The 15454-nt window shown below is 47.4% G+C and overlaps 1 protein-coding gene across 1 annotated transcript in view; it reads left to right on the top strand.

Annotated features, from left to right (window-relative positions):
- LTBP2 (latent transforming growth factor beta binding protein 2) overlaps positions 1–15454 on the top strand; it is a 68768-nt gene that overhangs the window by 19805 nt on the left and 33509 nt on the right. Inside the window, exons 4-6 of the mRNA XM_088167336.1 lie at positions 12117–12298; positions 13265–13435; positions 14998–15198. Of these exons, the coding sequence (XP_088023462.1) occupies positions 12117–12298; positions 13265–13435; positions 14998–15198 (554 nt within the window). The remainder of the gene's footprint in view (positions 1–12116; positions 12299–13264; positions 13436–14997; positions 15199–15454) is intronic.

Here is a 15454-nt window from a genome sequence, read left to right as displayed (position 1 = left end):
AAGTTCACTGCAAGGTCACTTGCTTTTTAAAGATGCTGCTCCAAACAGAGGCAGATTTGTCTTAATTGTTAAAGCAGGATCTGGAGCCTCCTGTCTTGCCAGCTTTGAACTTTCCGCATTTATGAGTAAAAGGGGAACTTGCTTACTGCCTTACTTGGGTCGCTGACGAGTGTTCAGGACTGTTTTTCCACCATATGTCGACTACTAAGAGAAGGTCTATACTAGCTACATTCTTATTGAATACATCTTCTGCTATTCTGCTCACTTATGACTGTCACTCAGTCCACATTTATGAGAGTTTATTAATATCCAAATATCAGAAAATAAAAGCCAGCTCTTGATGAGAAGCATGCCCCTGTGTAAGTGCATTCCTGTGGCATGGGCTGTGGCAGCTTTCCCACTTCATTTGGTATGGGACCAGCCCAGGAGATCCATAGTGCATGATGTTGAATTCCCAGGGTAAAACACTGGTGCCAGCCTTGTGCCACTACATTGTCTTTATGCTTGTTACTTGAATGGTGTATTTTCTCAGTGTAGATAAGCCCTAACTGCAGCTTTCTAAGGTGCTTCCCTTTGGCAATATGGTTTTTAAAAGGTGGCCAAACATTTACGTTCCTTGATCCAAAGCCAACTTTGAGTAGATATCTGAGACATTGTTAAAAAATTGGAACTAAAAAGCCAGTGCCACTCTGGGTGAGAATATGTGAAAAGGAAAATATGTCACTCAGGACAATGAGATCTCCATAAACTCCAGATCTCGGCCCCTTTCCTGCTTTGACATAGTCAAAAGTCCTTGGCAAGCTGGATGAGAAGCCTAAAGGAAAAACTTGAGCTACTCAAGAGGAGTGTAAATGCCATTTTTCTTATATTAAAATACTCCTATTTTAAAATTACATTATATACCTTCACTAGTCTGGCACCAGATTCAGTTGCTTTATTTTCTAGTGTTTTAAAACTGTCAGCACCACTCTGGTTTACATGTTTTATGTATTTACTTTCTAGGGGGTTGCATACCCTTCAGAACAGCAGGAGAATAACTGGCTTTCAGTCTCCTTTTTTAAACTCTAAATATGGTCTTTACATTAGACCTTTTTTTTCTGCACCTCCTTGGGAGCCATTCCTATAGCTTAATGCAGTCTTTCGGCCGTTCAAATGCACTTTTCCTTCGAACTGAAAGAAGAGTGCTGCTACTGTCAGATTAATCTGAGACTATGCAAGAGAGCAGGGTGCAGGGCAAATACATTGTACATGTGGTAGGTAAGGTAATACAGAAAATCCAGTTTATGGCCTATTTTATATACTATACATTTATCATTTGGGACATTTATGACAATACAATTTATATAGCAGTTCTATAAAAAAGAAAGTTGTTAGAAGAGCACTAAGGCCACATGATCAAATACTGGGGAGAGTGAATTAGGATTGTCATCTATCTTGCTTTCAGCTCCCTTGTGCCTGTGGATTACTGCAGTTTCTCATACCTGACTGTGTGTTGCCTTTTTTGGTTTAAACTGGTACTTCAGTAAAATCAAAGCTGTTCTCTTCAGTTGTTAATGTTTCCCATAAATCACCAGTGCTAGCAGGAAACAAGGGATTAATTGAAGTTGATTTGATACAAAAAGTGGTTGAAATGAAGATCTAACTAAAAGTCTCTATATAAAATCTACTTGTTCTCTTTTCCATTCTTCAGAAGCATGCTGAGAAATGCTGCTCTGAGTGCTTGGTCCTTGTCGGGATTGGTACCTTGCTCTCCACACCACCTTTTTTTTTTTTTTTTTCACCTGAGTGAAGGCTTTCATTTAGGCAGAAACTAAACGTCTAGGCAGGAATTAAGAAGACGTTCAGACTGGAAAAATCTTATCTGTTACTGCTGAAGGAAAAATATCCTCTATAGGAGGAAGAAATCTGGAAGGAGAGGCTAAGATTTTTCAGGGTAGAAGTGAACAGCAAATTAGTCAACAGAGGGTAATGCACGTGTTGCATACCAAGGACTGACAGTGCTTAAGACTTTGGAGGCAAAATACCCAAATCAGATGAGTATTTTTTCCTGTACACCCGGGGCTCCTGCTCTGAGTCAAAGTATTCTTTATTGCCAGAAAAGATCTTGACAAATTGGAAAGAATTCTGAGGGAGTGAGGGAGGGAGGGAACTGAGGGGAATGGCTAACAGACCCACATCTGCAAAAGTGAGCCAAATGTTGGCCTTTTAGGATGAGGAACATACCTGGAGGCTGAGGCTATCAGGATGGGGCAGAGTGTATTATGTTGCCTGTAGCCTTGGCTGAGTGGCCATGGTAATTTTTCAATGTACAGCTTTCTGAAAAGCGATGTGCCAAACTATTCCAGGGATGTAATGACAGGTTGATAATGACACTGGAGCTTTGCCTTCTCCTTGACTTTGGAGTTCTGCTGTTGCAGAGTTGGAGTCCAGGTGCTGCCAAAGCAGGCACAGTGCTCCACATCCCTTCTCAATGAGGAATCTATGAAACCTGATCCTCCCTTATAGTCCTTGGTGTGGGTACTGAAGGCCACATGAGAGAGGTGTAGAGCAGATTCATGGTCTTGGTACGCCTGAAGTCACTGGCTTTGCCCTCAGGCATCATGCTTACATGGCCAGGAGTGCTCCTGGTTCCCAGACAGCCACTAGTCTTCAGGCTAGTGAGCCAGTGGAGGGACGGAGCCAGTGCAGACTGAAAATCACCCTGATCATTCCCTGATCATCGGTAGGGAATGGACTTCAAGAGTGGATAGCAAAGGTTATATCCCAACTCAGCTCTCATGGATTGAGTGCTGCAGGTGCAGGAATCCTGTGTGTGGCTGGGGATGGAGCAATGTGAGAAGACCTAGCAACACTGAGGTAATAGATCCAAAGGCCAGGACATCCTGCTGGGTGTTTAATCATTTTTTTTTAGCTTAAAATATGTCTTAGATCTACAGTGTTCCCAGGATGAGTGGGAGACCACCTGCTGTAGATGAAAAGCCTTCACTTCTTCGGATGAGAGCACTACACACATCTCTTCATGTTGTTGCTCTCATGCTGTGTGTGTGTTCAGCCACAAACTCTTCACCCCACTCACATGCCTGGGATGAGAGAGGCTTTTCCAGCCCTCTCCATGTCCTGTGTAGAGCAGTGGGCAGGCAGCTGCCCCCCCCACTCCCAGGGGTGCATGTGGGTGCGAGGATGAATAAGCTAAAGTGTTTTTTCAGGGCTTTGAAGCTGGCAGCCTAGTGAAGGGGGTGGGTGTTGCTAGTCAACAAGATGGAAATGAAACTCAAATGTGCTTGTTTTCTCACTGTGTTATGGAGGAGATGAGTGACCTCCCCGCAGCCAATGTTGAGCTTTTCTCTGGCTGATGCATGTTCAGCAGGTTTCATTAGATGGCAGCCAGGCCCTCAGCTCACAGCTGTTGTGCCTTGTGGAAACAGAGGGCCCTTTGAGATGGAGATCTGTGTGCTTGTGTGTACAAGCACAGGCTGATATGTTGTCCTCTCCTCTTGTATGCCACTGCCCTAAATACAGATCCCTCCCTGCCAAGTAGGATCCTGTTCTGGGGAGCATGGGGAGCAGGAGAGGGGCAGAGGAGGCATTGCTGTTGTTGGTGGGGGGGGTTAAAACCTCAGTGGGGTGGTCACATTGCATGACTGACAGCCCAGCTCTGGCTGTGCTAGCAGCTTATGCTGGGGTTTGTGATGGTGCAAAGGCTGCAGCCATGGGTGATGTCTGCAGTAAGATGACATTGATTGAGACCTGCATGTGATGGCAGCTGTCAGGATGCTTCTGGATGTGTCTCTAATCACTAAGGTGTGAGACTGCCTGTGTGAGTGCATTTGGCAGCAGTGCTGTGCCCGTTGATTGTGCTGCTCAGCACCAGCCCCTCCATGCAGCAGGGGAGCCAACTGAGGCAGCTTTCTCATTGTTTCAGCCCAAAGGAGTGTGCAGCTGAGCACCACAGGCCAGCCTGGGCAGTTTTGCCAGAGAGATGGTAGCTTGCCTGGTCTCCCTCACCATCTAAATCCCTCTTTTAGTCTATGGAGCGTTCAAGGTATGGCCCAAATGTGGCACTTGTAATCAAGTAGCCTGGCATGGCTCCTCTGTTGGCTCCACTTGAAGCTCAGAGCAGGCTGCGTTTTTATTTTTGACATTGGCCTACACTTCAGCTCTGGAGACAAGCAGATTGCAGACAGCTCTTTATCACATTTGGCATTTGAAAATCATGATTCTGGCCATTTTATGGATCAGCACTGAGGTCTGATGGATCCAACCACGAGGACAATCTGCAGCTCCTGGTGACCACCTGATGCCATGCCCTTGTTCAGGGCATGTTTCTGCAGCCTCGCTGGGCCAGGCAGGTGCTGTTCCCATGCTTGGAGAGTTGGACTTTTTCCAGGGAGTCAGTTGCTCGCTGCCTAATACATGAGAGCAAAGAAGAGCATTCAACAGAGTGGCAGGTGGCATGTGTGGCACATGTGGCAAGGGAAGGGCATTTAATGTCAGCAGAGAGCTGTGTGGAGGCATGTGAGCAGCCACTTTGGCTAAGGAGCAAATTGGATCCCAAGAGACTGGTTTAAAAGAACTTGTTAGTTGTCTGTGAGCTTAGAGGGGTTCAGTTACTTATGTGGTGTCTGGCAACTCCTGAACGGATAAAATTAGAGTTCACAGCCCTCTCCCTCTCTGTTCTCACACAGTACATGGCAGGCTGGGAGCCAGCTAGGATGGCCCTGCAGTACTGGCACAGCTTTGGGAGCCAGAAGAAGGAAGATGCCAGGGTGATGGTGGCTGGTGGTGGTGTCTGAGCTTGGTGGCATGAGGCAGACAGCTGGTGACTCTGCTGTCCCATGGACTTGCACATCTGTTGCTACAGTTCGTAGTGAGAGATTCAGAGAAATCTTGGCCAGCCACTGGCACATATGTCAAGTGGAGCAGGCAGCTGGAGTTACCACTGCAACATGGCACAGGTGAGAGCCCGAAATAAGAGCCATGTGGGCTCTATGAGAGCTTCTTAGTTGCTGTGGTAAGGGATAGGGCTGGCACCTGGGTGCTGGACTGAAATGGCTCTTGACATGTGCCACTGACAGAGTGCCACTGCAGCAGGGAGCCTGACACGTGTTCCTAGCCCTGCAGCCCCACTTTATGAATCCTGTTTGTGCTCTCCCTCACAAAGGCAAAAGGTGTCATCAGTGACACTCTGCCAAGAGCACCTCTAGAGGTCTTGAAGAGAGAGAAAGATTTGGATGACTTGCACCTTGATGCCCCTGTGGTGGTCCAGGTGCCTGTGTCTTGTGTCCCATCTTGGATGACACCTGGCTGTAGGTGTCTGTGAATCTGGAACAAAGCCACTGAGTTGTCATTCTTGTGCCCTTCATGGCACATAGATTCTGCTTGGCTCTCCCAAGAAGGTCTTATGCCTGTGGGATGCTGGTAGCTGCTTCTGTGCAGGAGAATTTCCCTTGCCTTCCACCAAACACTGGGGAGCATGGGCTTCAGACTTCAGGGTCTCCCTCGCTTGAATGGGAGGTACCAGGGCTGAAGACACCAGCAGGAGGGACAGCAAGCAGGTTCCAGTGGTATTTCTAGTGCTCCTGGAGATAATAAACTGAGTCAGGATTTATGGACATAATGTGGGTGGACTTGAAGTCAGGTGCCTTGTATGGTGTGGTGTTTCCCCTCCTCCCAGAGTCTTACCAGAGCTGTCTTCCTCGTCAGCATGTCTGTGAGCTAATTGATAATAAACTTGAGTGCTCTCTAAGCAATGCCTCTCCTGTGCTCCAGGGCCTGCCAACTGAGCCATGAATCCTTTTTGCCCACTGAGTAACCTATTTGGAGTCCAAGAAAGGAGAAGTTTCTAGTTTGCAGTCAATTTACTGCTTTCCAAGGCTGGCTGCTTCTCTTTCCCCTGTGGACACAGATGCTGGTGTTAAGGCTGCCCATTCTTCTGTGATGCTTTAGTGGAAAATTAGCAACTGCCGAGCATTGCAAAGGGGGAAGTGAATCACTGATGTTGGTCCCTGTGGCCCCAAGCAGGGAGAGCATCTTTCCAGAGAGACAGGCAGATGGACAAGACAGACACCGAGTATACTGTTTAGCATTTAAAATCCAGGGGAGAACCTGCCTGTTGCCCTGTCAGGTTATCAGGGGCTGAGCACGATTCAATCTCTGTCCTGGCTGAGCCCACTCATCTTGGAGATGCACATGCATGTCTGGAATAACTGGGGTGGAGTTACCAGTGCTGCAGTGGCTCCCCTCCATGGGACTCTGCTCCCAGCCCCGTGGACACCACGTGTTCTTTCTGGGTTCCCGGAGGCAGCACCTGCATCCTAAGCAGCAAGCTGGTTATATTTGGAGAGATGGAGCTTGTTGGACCCTGGGATGGGGTTTTCTGGACCCTGGGAAGATAGTTTCTTCTCTGAGAGCTGCTTATCTTTAGATTTGTTTTGGCCACTGCTATTGTTGCCCTTCTGAGAATTGCTTCTTAGGTCTCAATAGTCTCTGTCATCTCTCCCTGATGTTCAGCATGGTGAAGATTTGTTTCCAGCTGGAAGAGTGAATTTCCAATCCTCATCTCTCCAGCCCTTGCCTTGTCTGGGGTTAGTGCCCCTCCCTGCTGACCACACTGCCCAGGACTCACTCTCTCCACAGTGCCTCAAGCCATCCACCCTGCTGTGGTCTCTCAGGCTTTGGCTGGGGAGAGGGTGAGGCAGGCTGGATGAAAAACCAGTAATACTCTTGTGGTACTTGGCTCTGCATTTCCTTTACACAAATAGAAAAAAAACCCCACCGTTTCCCAGCTCACTAGAAATCTGGCCAAAGTCAACAGCTGGATGAAGAGCAGCCGATAGAAGCTAAATCCAGGAAAGACTGAGGTGTTGCTGCTGGGGAGAGGGAAGTGCTTTGAAGAGTTTGCCATCTTTGCCTCCAGCTCCAAGGAGGATGCCTGGTGTTAAGTCACTAAGAGAACAGTTTGCCCACCTGTACTCCCTCTGGCTTTTGCTTACCCAGAGAAATATGATTATCAGAAGTGAATAGAGATTTGAAAATGCTTTCTATATACAGTGGGTTAGGAAAACAGTATTGTTTTCTGGATACGTCAGTCTCAGTGATTTAGACCTGGTTATTGTGACTCTGCGTATCTAATCTTGAAATTGTAGGCTTTAAAAAAACCCTGTGGCTGATTCAGAAAACAGATCCTCCTGTGCAGTTTCTGGGAGTCTGCCAGCTCAGTAAGGAAATCACTCACCTGTTCTGTTCAGAGAACAGGCAGCTTGTAGGTTCATCTGGGACTGTCAGGAGAGCCCTGATATCCAGGGCATACAATATTTTTGTACATTCTCTACCCTGCTAAGACTAAAGTAAATACAGAGCAGAATGCAACTGGTACCAAAATTCATTGAAAATAAAATGTTTACACACAAAAATGCTGTGGCGATATGTGAGATCCCTTGCTGAATGAAATACAAGTGTTATTTGGGTCCTGTAGGGATATGTAGCACTAGAATGTAGGAGACCAGACCTCCCTTAGTTCTCTTGACTTCCAGCATGTGTCCTCGGGCTTATAGGGAATCCATGTCATTGACCTGCACCTCAGAATTGGGCAGCTAAAAGTGCTTATTGGATAATTTTGAACTGTTGCAGATGTGGGTCAGTCTGTCTGCACAGCTCCCTCCTATCCCAAATCTCTTAATTTTGATAAGCACCTAATACCTCTAGGAGCTTCACCTCATGTGAAGGTGACTGAGGTCTCTCAGCTGGTAGAAATTAGCAGAAACACACACATCCATGCTTCTGGAAGGAAAATGCTGCTCTCTCTGCATTCCCTCCTTGCCCCACGTTCTGTCCTAGACCACTGGTGATACTGGAGCTGCTATGAGCTCCAGAGGCAGGTGCTACAGGACAGCCCAGAAGGTGTCCTAGGAGTCTGCATGCTGATTTTGCCCTGCAGGCTGTGCCTGACACAGAGAAAGTTGTCAGCAGCTCTGATGGATGAAGAGCAGGGAAACCAGCTGCTTGGCAGGCAGTTGTCTGTAAAGGAAGAGACCACTGCCTCTTTGCAGAGATCTGTGCTGGCCATGTGCCTGGCTGAAGGAGTGGAAGTGAGTAATACCATGTTGAGGGAGGCTGTAAGACTGAATGAATATGAGGGCCTGTGACTTTAAGTGACTGGAACATAGTGCCTGAAGTGTCAAACTCCTCTGCCTCTTCATTGCCTCTTCTCAAGCAGGTGGAGGCATGGAGCATGGTAACACAAGCTCCACACTCTGCTGATTTGGAGCTACCCCATCTCTTTCCCATCCTCACTCCTACCCCTAGGACAGCCACACCAACGAGAGAACCTGTGGCAGTGCAGATCCCTGGGAACTGGCCAAGCTGAGGCTCTATGTTTATTAAGATCCATCAAATGGATAGGGATTGCTAACAGCTTCTGATCAGACCTGCACTGTGGTAGTGAGCTCAGGTGTATTTCCTGAGACACTTCAAGCAAGCCAGTCCCTGTCTGCCCACATGGACTGACTCTGAAGGTTTGGAGGGAAAACCTCTGTTTTGTATTCCCTGTCCACGAGCCAGCTGCTCAGCATGACCAGTTGAGATGGAAAGATGCCTTTTGTCATTGATTTCTGTAGCCCAGGCTAGAATGGTGTTACTCAACTCAGTCCACAAATCCCAGTGCTCATCAGCCTAGAATAGAACCAAATAAACAAACTAATTCAAAGCAAATCTGACCCCCCCCACACCTCCTCCCTGCTTCAGCTCACACTGGAGTGCTTTGCCAATGAGATCTCAGTAAGATGACTTTTCCTCAAGTGTTGCAAACCACAGACTAATGTTCCTACTCTGTTTTTCCTTTGTGAAGTTGGCACTGCCCCTGGTAGTAAGGTCATATAATCCCTTTTTATTTTGAACTGAAATGCTAATGATTATTTTATTTAAAGCCCTTCACATGCTGTTGTTATGGGGTTTTACGGGTTTTGTTACAAAATTTGGTAATCCTAGGAATGACAAAAGATGTTCCTAAAGCCAAAGGGTGAAGTTCCTTCAGGCAGGCAGTGAGTAGAGCCCAGCCAACCTCTGCTACTTGCACATAGCACATTCTCAAGGTTAGACATGATGTGAGGATTTTCAAGCAGAAGAGCTGATATTTCCCTGTGTTATGCTACCTGTCACCTTCACCCAGTGACTCTTCAAAACTCAGGGCCAGCACTAAGAGAGTCACTGTTGTTTGGGGGAATGCACTTCTTTTCCTCAGGGTGCTTCTATCTCTGCAGTAGAAGACCTTGGAATTCCAGCCATGTTCACCCATAGGACTATCTCGGGATCTCTAACTAGAGATCAGAGGACAAATGTTCCTGAGCTTCCAAGGCTTGGTAGTTCTTCCCTAGCCTCCCTAGAGTTCCATATGGCTTTTCCTTTATCACTAACAAAACTAGCAGTAGCACTCCAGGTGACAAAGCAGTACATAATAGGCATCAGAAGTTCCTTTTCTGGCTGCAGGTCTGAATTAGTAGCTCAGAAATGTGTGGGCAGGTCATGCCTGGCTGCCCTGGCTATCTGGTGTAGGTGGTACTCTGCAGAATCTCAGGGGAACTTCTGAAAGGGACGCAGGTAGAACTGAAATGAGGTTCCCTTCTCTTTAATTATTCTGTCTAGCCTTGCTGATTATTGAAAAACAAGCATTATTTGCTGTCCTCATCTCAGTTTATATCTTGATTTTAACAGGACAAGAAATATTTTGGTCAGCACACTCTCCTCTCCTGAAGAGGTGGTATCAGGAGTTTGGGAATCCACCACTGAGGTTTTTGCAGAAGGAAGACAGTTACACTGCTGCATGTAGGCATGCTTTCTAGTAAGGAATCATTTGGCTTCAGTTTGCAGATGTTGTTAGCTCTTTACACCTGGCATTTTGTTCCTGTGGAGAAACCTGTGCCCTCTAATCAGAGCACTTTTTCATCTTCTTTATCCTAAATTGAAGAGATTGAATACTTTAGGTTTCTTACAGAAAGGCATTTTCATTAGTCCCCCAATTATTTCTGTCATGTTTTCTCCTGTATTCTCTCCATTTTTTTGACATCCCTTAGAAGATGTGACATATTTTACATCACAGCTAGGATGATATTATAGCAGGTATATGCCCTCCTGTGATGAGGACGTGTAGGGAGGCAAAAATACCTCTCCATTCCTGCAGTGTTTCAATGTCCTAATGTCAGGGCATTGAACTGACAGTTCATATTTAATTGCTTGTCATTAGCCCTGAAATCTTTTCAGAATTGCTGTTTTCCAGGATGATCTCCAACTATCTGCAGCTGCTGCCTGCATTCCTTCTTCCTAGAAGTGTAATCCTGCATTTGGCTCTATTAAAATCCCATGTTGCTTGGATGTATTTACCCTCCACAGAGATCCAAACTGCTCTGTGTGATTGCTCTGTTCTCATCACGATACACTACATTGCAAATTTTTGTGTCAGCAGCACACATTATCAATGTTGATTGTATGTTTATTTCGAAATAAAAACATTTATTTCCAGATGAAATTCTCAAATCGTGCCAGGCATCATACTGCCCCATCTGATCCCCTCCCCAGTGAAAACTACTTTTTATATTGTTTCACGGCCAGTTTGTTATTAGTTTTGCATGTGCCTGATTGACATTGTACTGCCCTGTTTATTTTTTTATTGAAATAGCATAGGCTCTCAGCTTGTTGGTGTGCATGTGTCTAATTCTATCAAATTATGAAAATGGACTCCTTTGACAAGGTTCTTCACAGACCTCCTTGACTTGATGTCACTTTGTATTCCTTTTGTTTAGTTCCCAATTAATTGACCTGTGTGTCATCTTTTCCATTGTTCAGGGCTGATTTTGGGCTCATTGGCTGACAGTTACCTTGTGTGTTGTTCTTGACCTGCTTGAATATCAGCACAGCATGAGCTCCCTTTCCATCTCCCCAGATCTTATTGTTATTCCAAACTATCCAAGGAATGTCTGCAAGGCCGAGCTGCTGTCAGCCAATTCTCATTGAATCATCCAGTCCTGTTTGGTTTAGAAATTTGCTTCCCTGTAGACACTAACACATCTCCTGTGCTGACTGTGACAGGGAAGATGGTAAAAAACACAGAATGGGATAGACCTCTCTGGGCACTTCAGTGGGAAGTGCCACTCTTTGCCTCAGCCACGTAGATGGAGGTGTTGGACAGAGTGTGCAGAAGAGTTGTCAGTACTTAAGTTCAGTTACAGAGGCATCCAAGTCTGGGACTTTTAAAGAAACCCAAGGAACATGTGGGCAGCCAACCTATTTTGGCCCTTGGCTGTACTAAATCTTTTTTCTTGCAGGTGATGCAGGTGAGTGTGAGATACTTTTGTTGGAAAGCAGAGCACCCTCTTGGAGGCTTAGTGCTGCAGTCAGTAAAAGGAAATAGGAACAAATGCAGTAGATCAAGATATTTAACACAAAGAGCTTTGGCTTGTGGTCTACGTGGCTTTATAAAAGAGTGTGTATGAAGTGTGACCTTGAGAGCTGGATGGCTTCTCTGTGCTTAGTCCCCCGAGAGTATCAAAAACTATAAATGTAGTTAGTGCAGAAAGCTGTAACTGCTCTTGCAGACTTGAGTTGTTGGTTATTCTCTCTTGTTTGTGACCCTCATGGGCCAAGTTTTGTGAATTTGCTTGGTCTTACCTCTTCTCTGACTGTCTTATTGGGCTTTTATTGCTGGTTTGGGGCTGGGAAGGCAGGTCCTAAGAAAACTTCCACCATAAGAACAAGTGTATTTGGAGCTGCTATGTTTGCTGTGGTCAAGGAACAGACCTTGAGGATGATGGGCAGGCAGAGGTTCTTCAAAGCAGCTGAAGCATCACTGTGGAAAGACAGCCTGGTGTGATGGTACAGAGAGAGTGTCTTGGTGAATACTGTGTCCTGCCAGGCTCAGAACATGGGTTCCTAGAGGAAAACAGTGTGCCATGGTGATGACTGAAAGTAGGGGAGGGGTAGGATCCTGCTCAGGTAGGCAAATCTCTATGTCCAAGTGGTGGCTCAGGCAGCTTGGCAGTGAAGGTTGCTGCAAAGTACATTGGTGGACAGGCACTGTGGGTCAGTGCAGTCATTTATGAGGCATATTCATTTTTTCTCTTCTGCAGGATTCAGAGCAGAATTGGCTCTCCTGTTTCCCCTCAGCACACAGGGTCATCAAGGACTGTCCGGCGTTACCCAGCCAGCAATGGCCAGCTCACCTCTAATGCACTCCCCAATGGGAATGGACACGAGCAGAGCAGCTCTGGCCCACATGCTGTTTCCCAGGAGCACACCTTGTCTGCAAAGGGTAAGGCCTGCAGGGCCATCATTATTTTGGGGCTTCTTGTTGGGGTCATGGGAAAGTGCATGGGAAAGGACATTTTGACTGAGTGTCCCCAAGAAACCGTGGACTCCCAAGGACAGTGCTGCTCAGTGGAATGAAAAGGGAAGCATGAGCATTGCTGGACTTGGCAAAGAAAGGGGGCTACTGAAGGAGGACACATAAGGGAAGCAAAATGCTGATGGCTTGAGACAGGAGCCAGGGAATATGACAATTGCATCTCAGAGATGTTGAACATCACTCCAGCACACTGCCCTGAAGGGTAACTGTCTCAGTCTGTAGGGATGGTGTCTCCCAGTTTACTCCCAGCAGCTCTCAAGGTCAGATTGTGCAACCAGCATCTATTTCTTCCATTTGGCTGCTGCCTTGATGCCTTCTGACATGAGCAGGACTTAGGCCAGGCTGCTGGGGCATGTAGATGCTGGGCCTCAATGCTTTCCCAGCTAGGACAGATGCTGGTTATCTTCTGTAGCTTGGTTCCCTCCTGAAGCACCTCAGCCCCTATGAGTAGGGCCATGAACCTGGTTGAAGCTGTAATCTGAAAGTGGGTATTAGAATGGGGAGGAGGGTGAGCGCAGCAAGGGCAGCACTGTCCCATTGGGGTAGGATGGAAGGCTCAGGTGTCAAGCCAGCTGGTTATACAAGAGTTCTGTTTGTTGACCATTTTCCACAAGTCCCAAAGAGCTAGGTTGGAAAAGATCTTTAAGGTTATCGAGTCAAATCAATGACGTAATGCCACCTTGCCAGCTAGGCCGTGACACTGAGTGCCACAGCCAGTCTTTTCTTAAACACCTCCAGGGATGGTGACTCCACCACCTTGGGGAGGCACATAGACCCCTCTTTGCACTGGGAATGTTTTGGAGGTGAGCTGTGAATAACAGCTCTCGTGGCCTGGAGATGCTGTTTCCACTTAGCACTCTTTTTCTTTCATAGGGGCCAACCTGACAGAGAAGATTAGGAAGATAAAAATTGTCTTCACACCCACCATCTGCAAACAGACGTGCCAGAGTGGGCGCTGCTACAACAGCTGCGAGAAAGGAGACACCACCACTCTCTATAGCCAAGGGGGGCATGACCATGATCCCAAATCTGGCTTCCGCATCTGTGAGCACCCCTGTGTCCTACGCCCACTTTCTTGTGTGTTTCCCCACTCTGCTCTTCCTGCTTTTCCTGACTCTACAGACTGATGGCTTGGGCTGCTGTAGGGAGGGGAAGCTGTGGCTTCCCTCAGTGCCTTGGAAGATGTCTTCTGGGGTCTTTGGGGCTTTCTCTGTGGGGGAGGAAGACAGACTTTGCCTCATTGCTCTCTTTCCTGGGCAAGCAGATTCTGTTTCCATCTCACCCCGGGTAGAGGGGATGTATGTGTTTGAGTCAGGCCTGCAGCCAAGCCTCACCACCCCCTTATTCTCAGAGCCAGCTCACTGCTTTAGTTGGCATCCAGTCTCGGGGCTGACTTTCATCACCTAATTTCCTCCTATTCTCTCCTTTCACTCACATGGCAGCCAGGAGAGCTGGCTGCAGGTTGCAAACTGTTCTTATAAACAGGGCTTGCTGAAAACACTGCTCACCTTTCAGAGCCATTGGGATTTCTCATCAAGTCACTGGGATATCCAGCTGTGGGTTGGTCACATTGTCTTGGAGCCAACTGGTGGGAGCAACATGCTGGACTTGTTGGGACTTGTCCTCTGAGTGCCTCTGTATCTCTCAAATTCTTCTAACACTGAGAGAATGAAAAGTATTGCTGTTGTGGACACTGATGGAAAATTGTATTCACAGCCTAGGTCTCAATTAAAAAATATGTCTCCTCTCCCTAAACAGGGTGCTGGGCATGAGCAAATGAACTTGAAACAGGATGGGTGTTCATCCCCTGGGATGAACCTGACAAGCCATCCAGGAATGTGGAGCAGCAGTGTCTCATCTCACACTGAAATGAGTCAGGATAATCTGTCAAGGAATCCCATGCGTTACATGAATGTAGTTCACATTGAGATGTGCTGGGTTGTTCCAAGCACCTGATGAGGTCAGAAAAGACATGACTTTGGTTTCATCTGTGGATGCTTTTTCTCAGCCTGTGCAGATGAATTGCTCCTGATTCTTTTATCCCACTCCACACTTCTCCCACATGAACTGTTGGCAGGGCCAGGGCTGGATGTGAGACAGGCTCTGAGGATGTGGCTCTCTGCCTGTTCTCTCTGTCTGCCTCTCCCATCCTGCTGAGTTCCCTTCTGGGCTAGGAGTAAAAACCCTGCCAAGTGGGGAGGGGGAGATGCAGAAGTGAAAAAATTGGGCAGACTTGGCTACACATGGCTGCCATAGCTCCTGACCCACTCCAAGAGATCCTGCTGTGTCAGCAACTCCACCTTGGCAGCCCCCCAGGACATGGGTGCCCCAGCCTGGCTGTGGCCCCAGAGTCCAAGGGAGGGTTTATTTTCTTCAAGCCATGACTCCATTTGAGAGCAGAGCTTGGGGAAGATGGTGTTGCCCAGCAGGGACCCCAGCCTGCCTCCAGGCTGCAAGTGCTGACTCCAGCCCAGTGCTGCACCTGGTCCTTGGGATGTCATGGAGCTAGTGCTGTCCAGGTGCAGCTGCCTGGTGTCCTCCAGCTGCCCTTGGCTAGAGCAAGTGTCTCAGCTCCTCCTCTAAGCAGACCTCTCTTTGCCTTGCAGACTTCTGTCAGATCCCCTGCCTGAATGGAGGGCGCTGTGTGGGCCGGGATGAATGCTGGTGCCCCTCCAACTCTACAGGGAAGTTTTGCCACCTGCCAGCTCCCTCTTTGGAAAAGAAGCAAGGAGGAAGAGCCCCAAAGACCCCAGCTGGAAGCTCCATGAGGCACTCCACATATACCCTGCCCTTGTCCAACCAGCTGGGTGAGCATGGCCAATGGCTCCAGACCCCACATTTTACTCCTACTTGTGTGCTCCTCAGATCTTTTTTAACAGGACTGAGGAGGCCACAACCTCTTTATGCTTGCTGTTTCAGGCCAGGTTGTTAGACAGGAGGTTTCCCTAGTTTCTTGTGGAGGTTTTGTCCTCATTTTAGGCCAGAGAAATATTTTCTCTTAGATACAGTCTTCCTCTAGATTTCTTGGTGGGCTCACTCTACCTCTCCTCCCATGTGACTTTG

This window comes from Sturnus vulgaris, chromosome 6, assembly GCF_052056855.1.
Source record: "Sturnus vulgaris isolate bStuVul1 chromosome 6, bStuVul1.hap1, whole genome shotgun sequence".
Classification (NCBI taxonomy): Eukaryota; Metazoa; Chordata; class Aves; order Passeriformes; family Sturnidae; genus Sturnus; species Sturnus vulgaris.
Note: the sequence above shows the minus strand (reverse complement) of the source record. Positions and strands in the feature narration are given on the sequence as shown.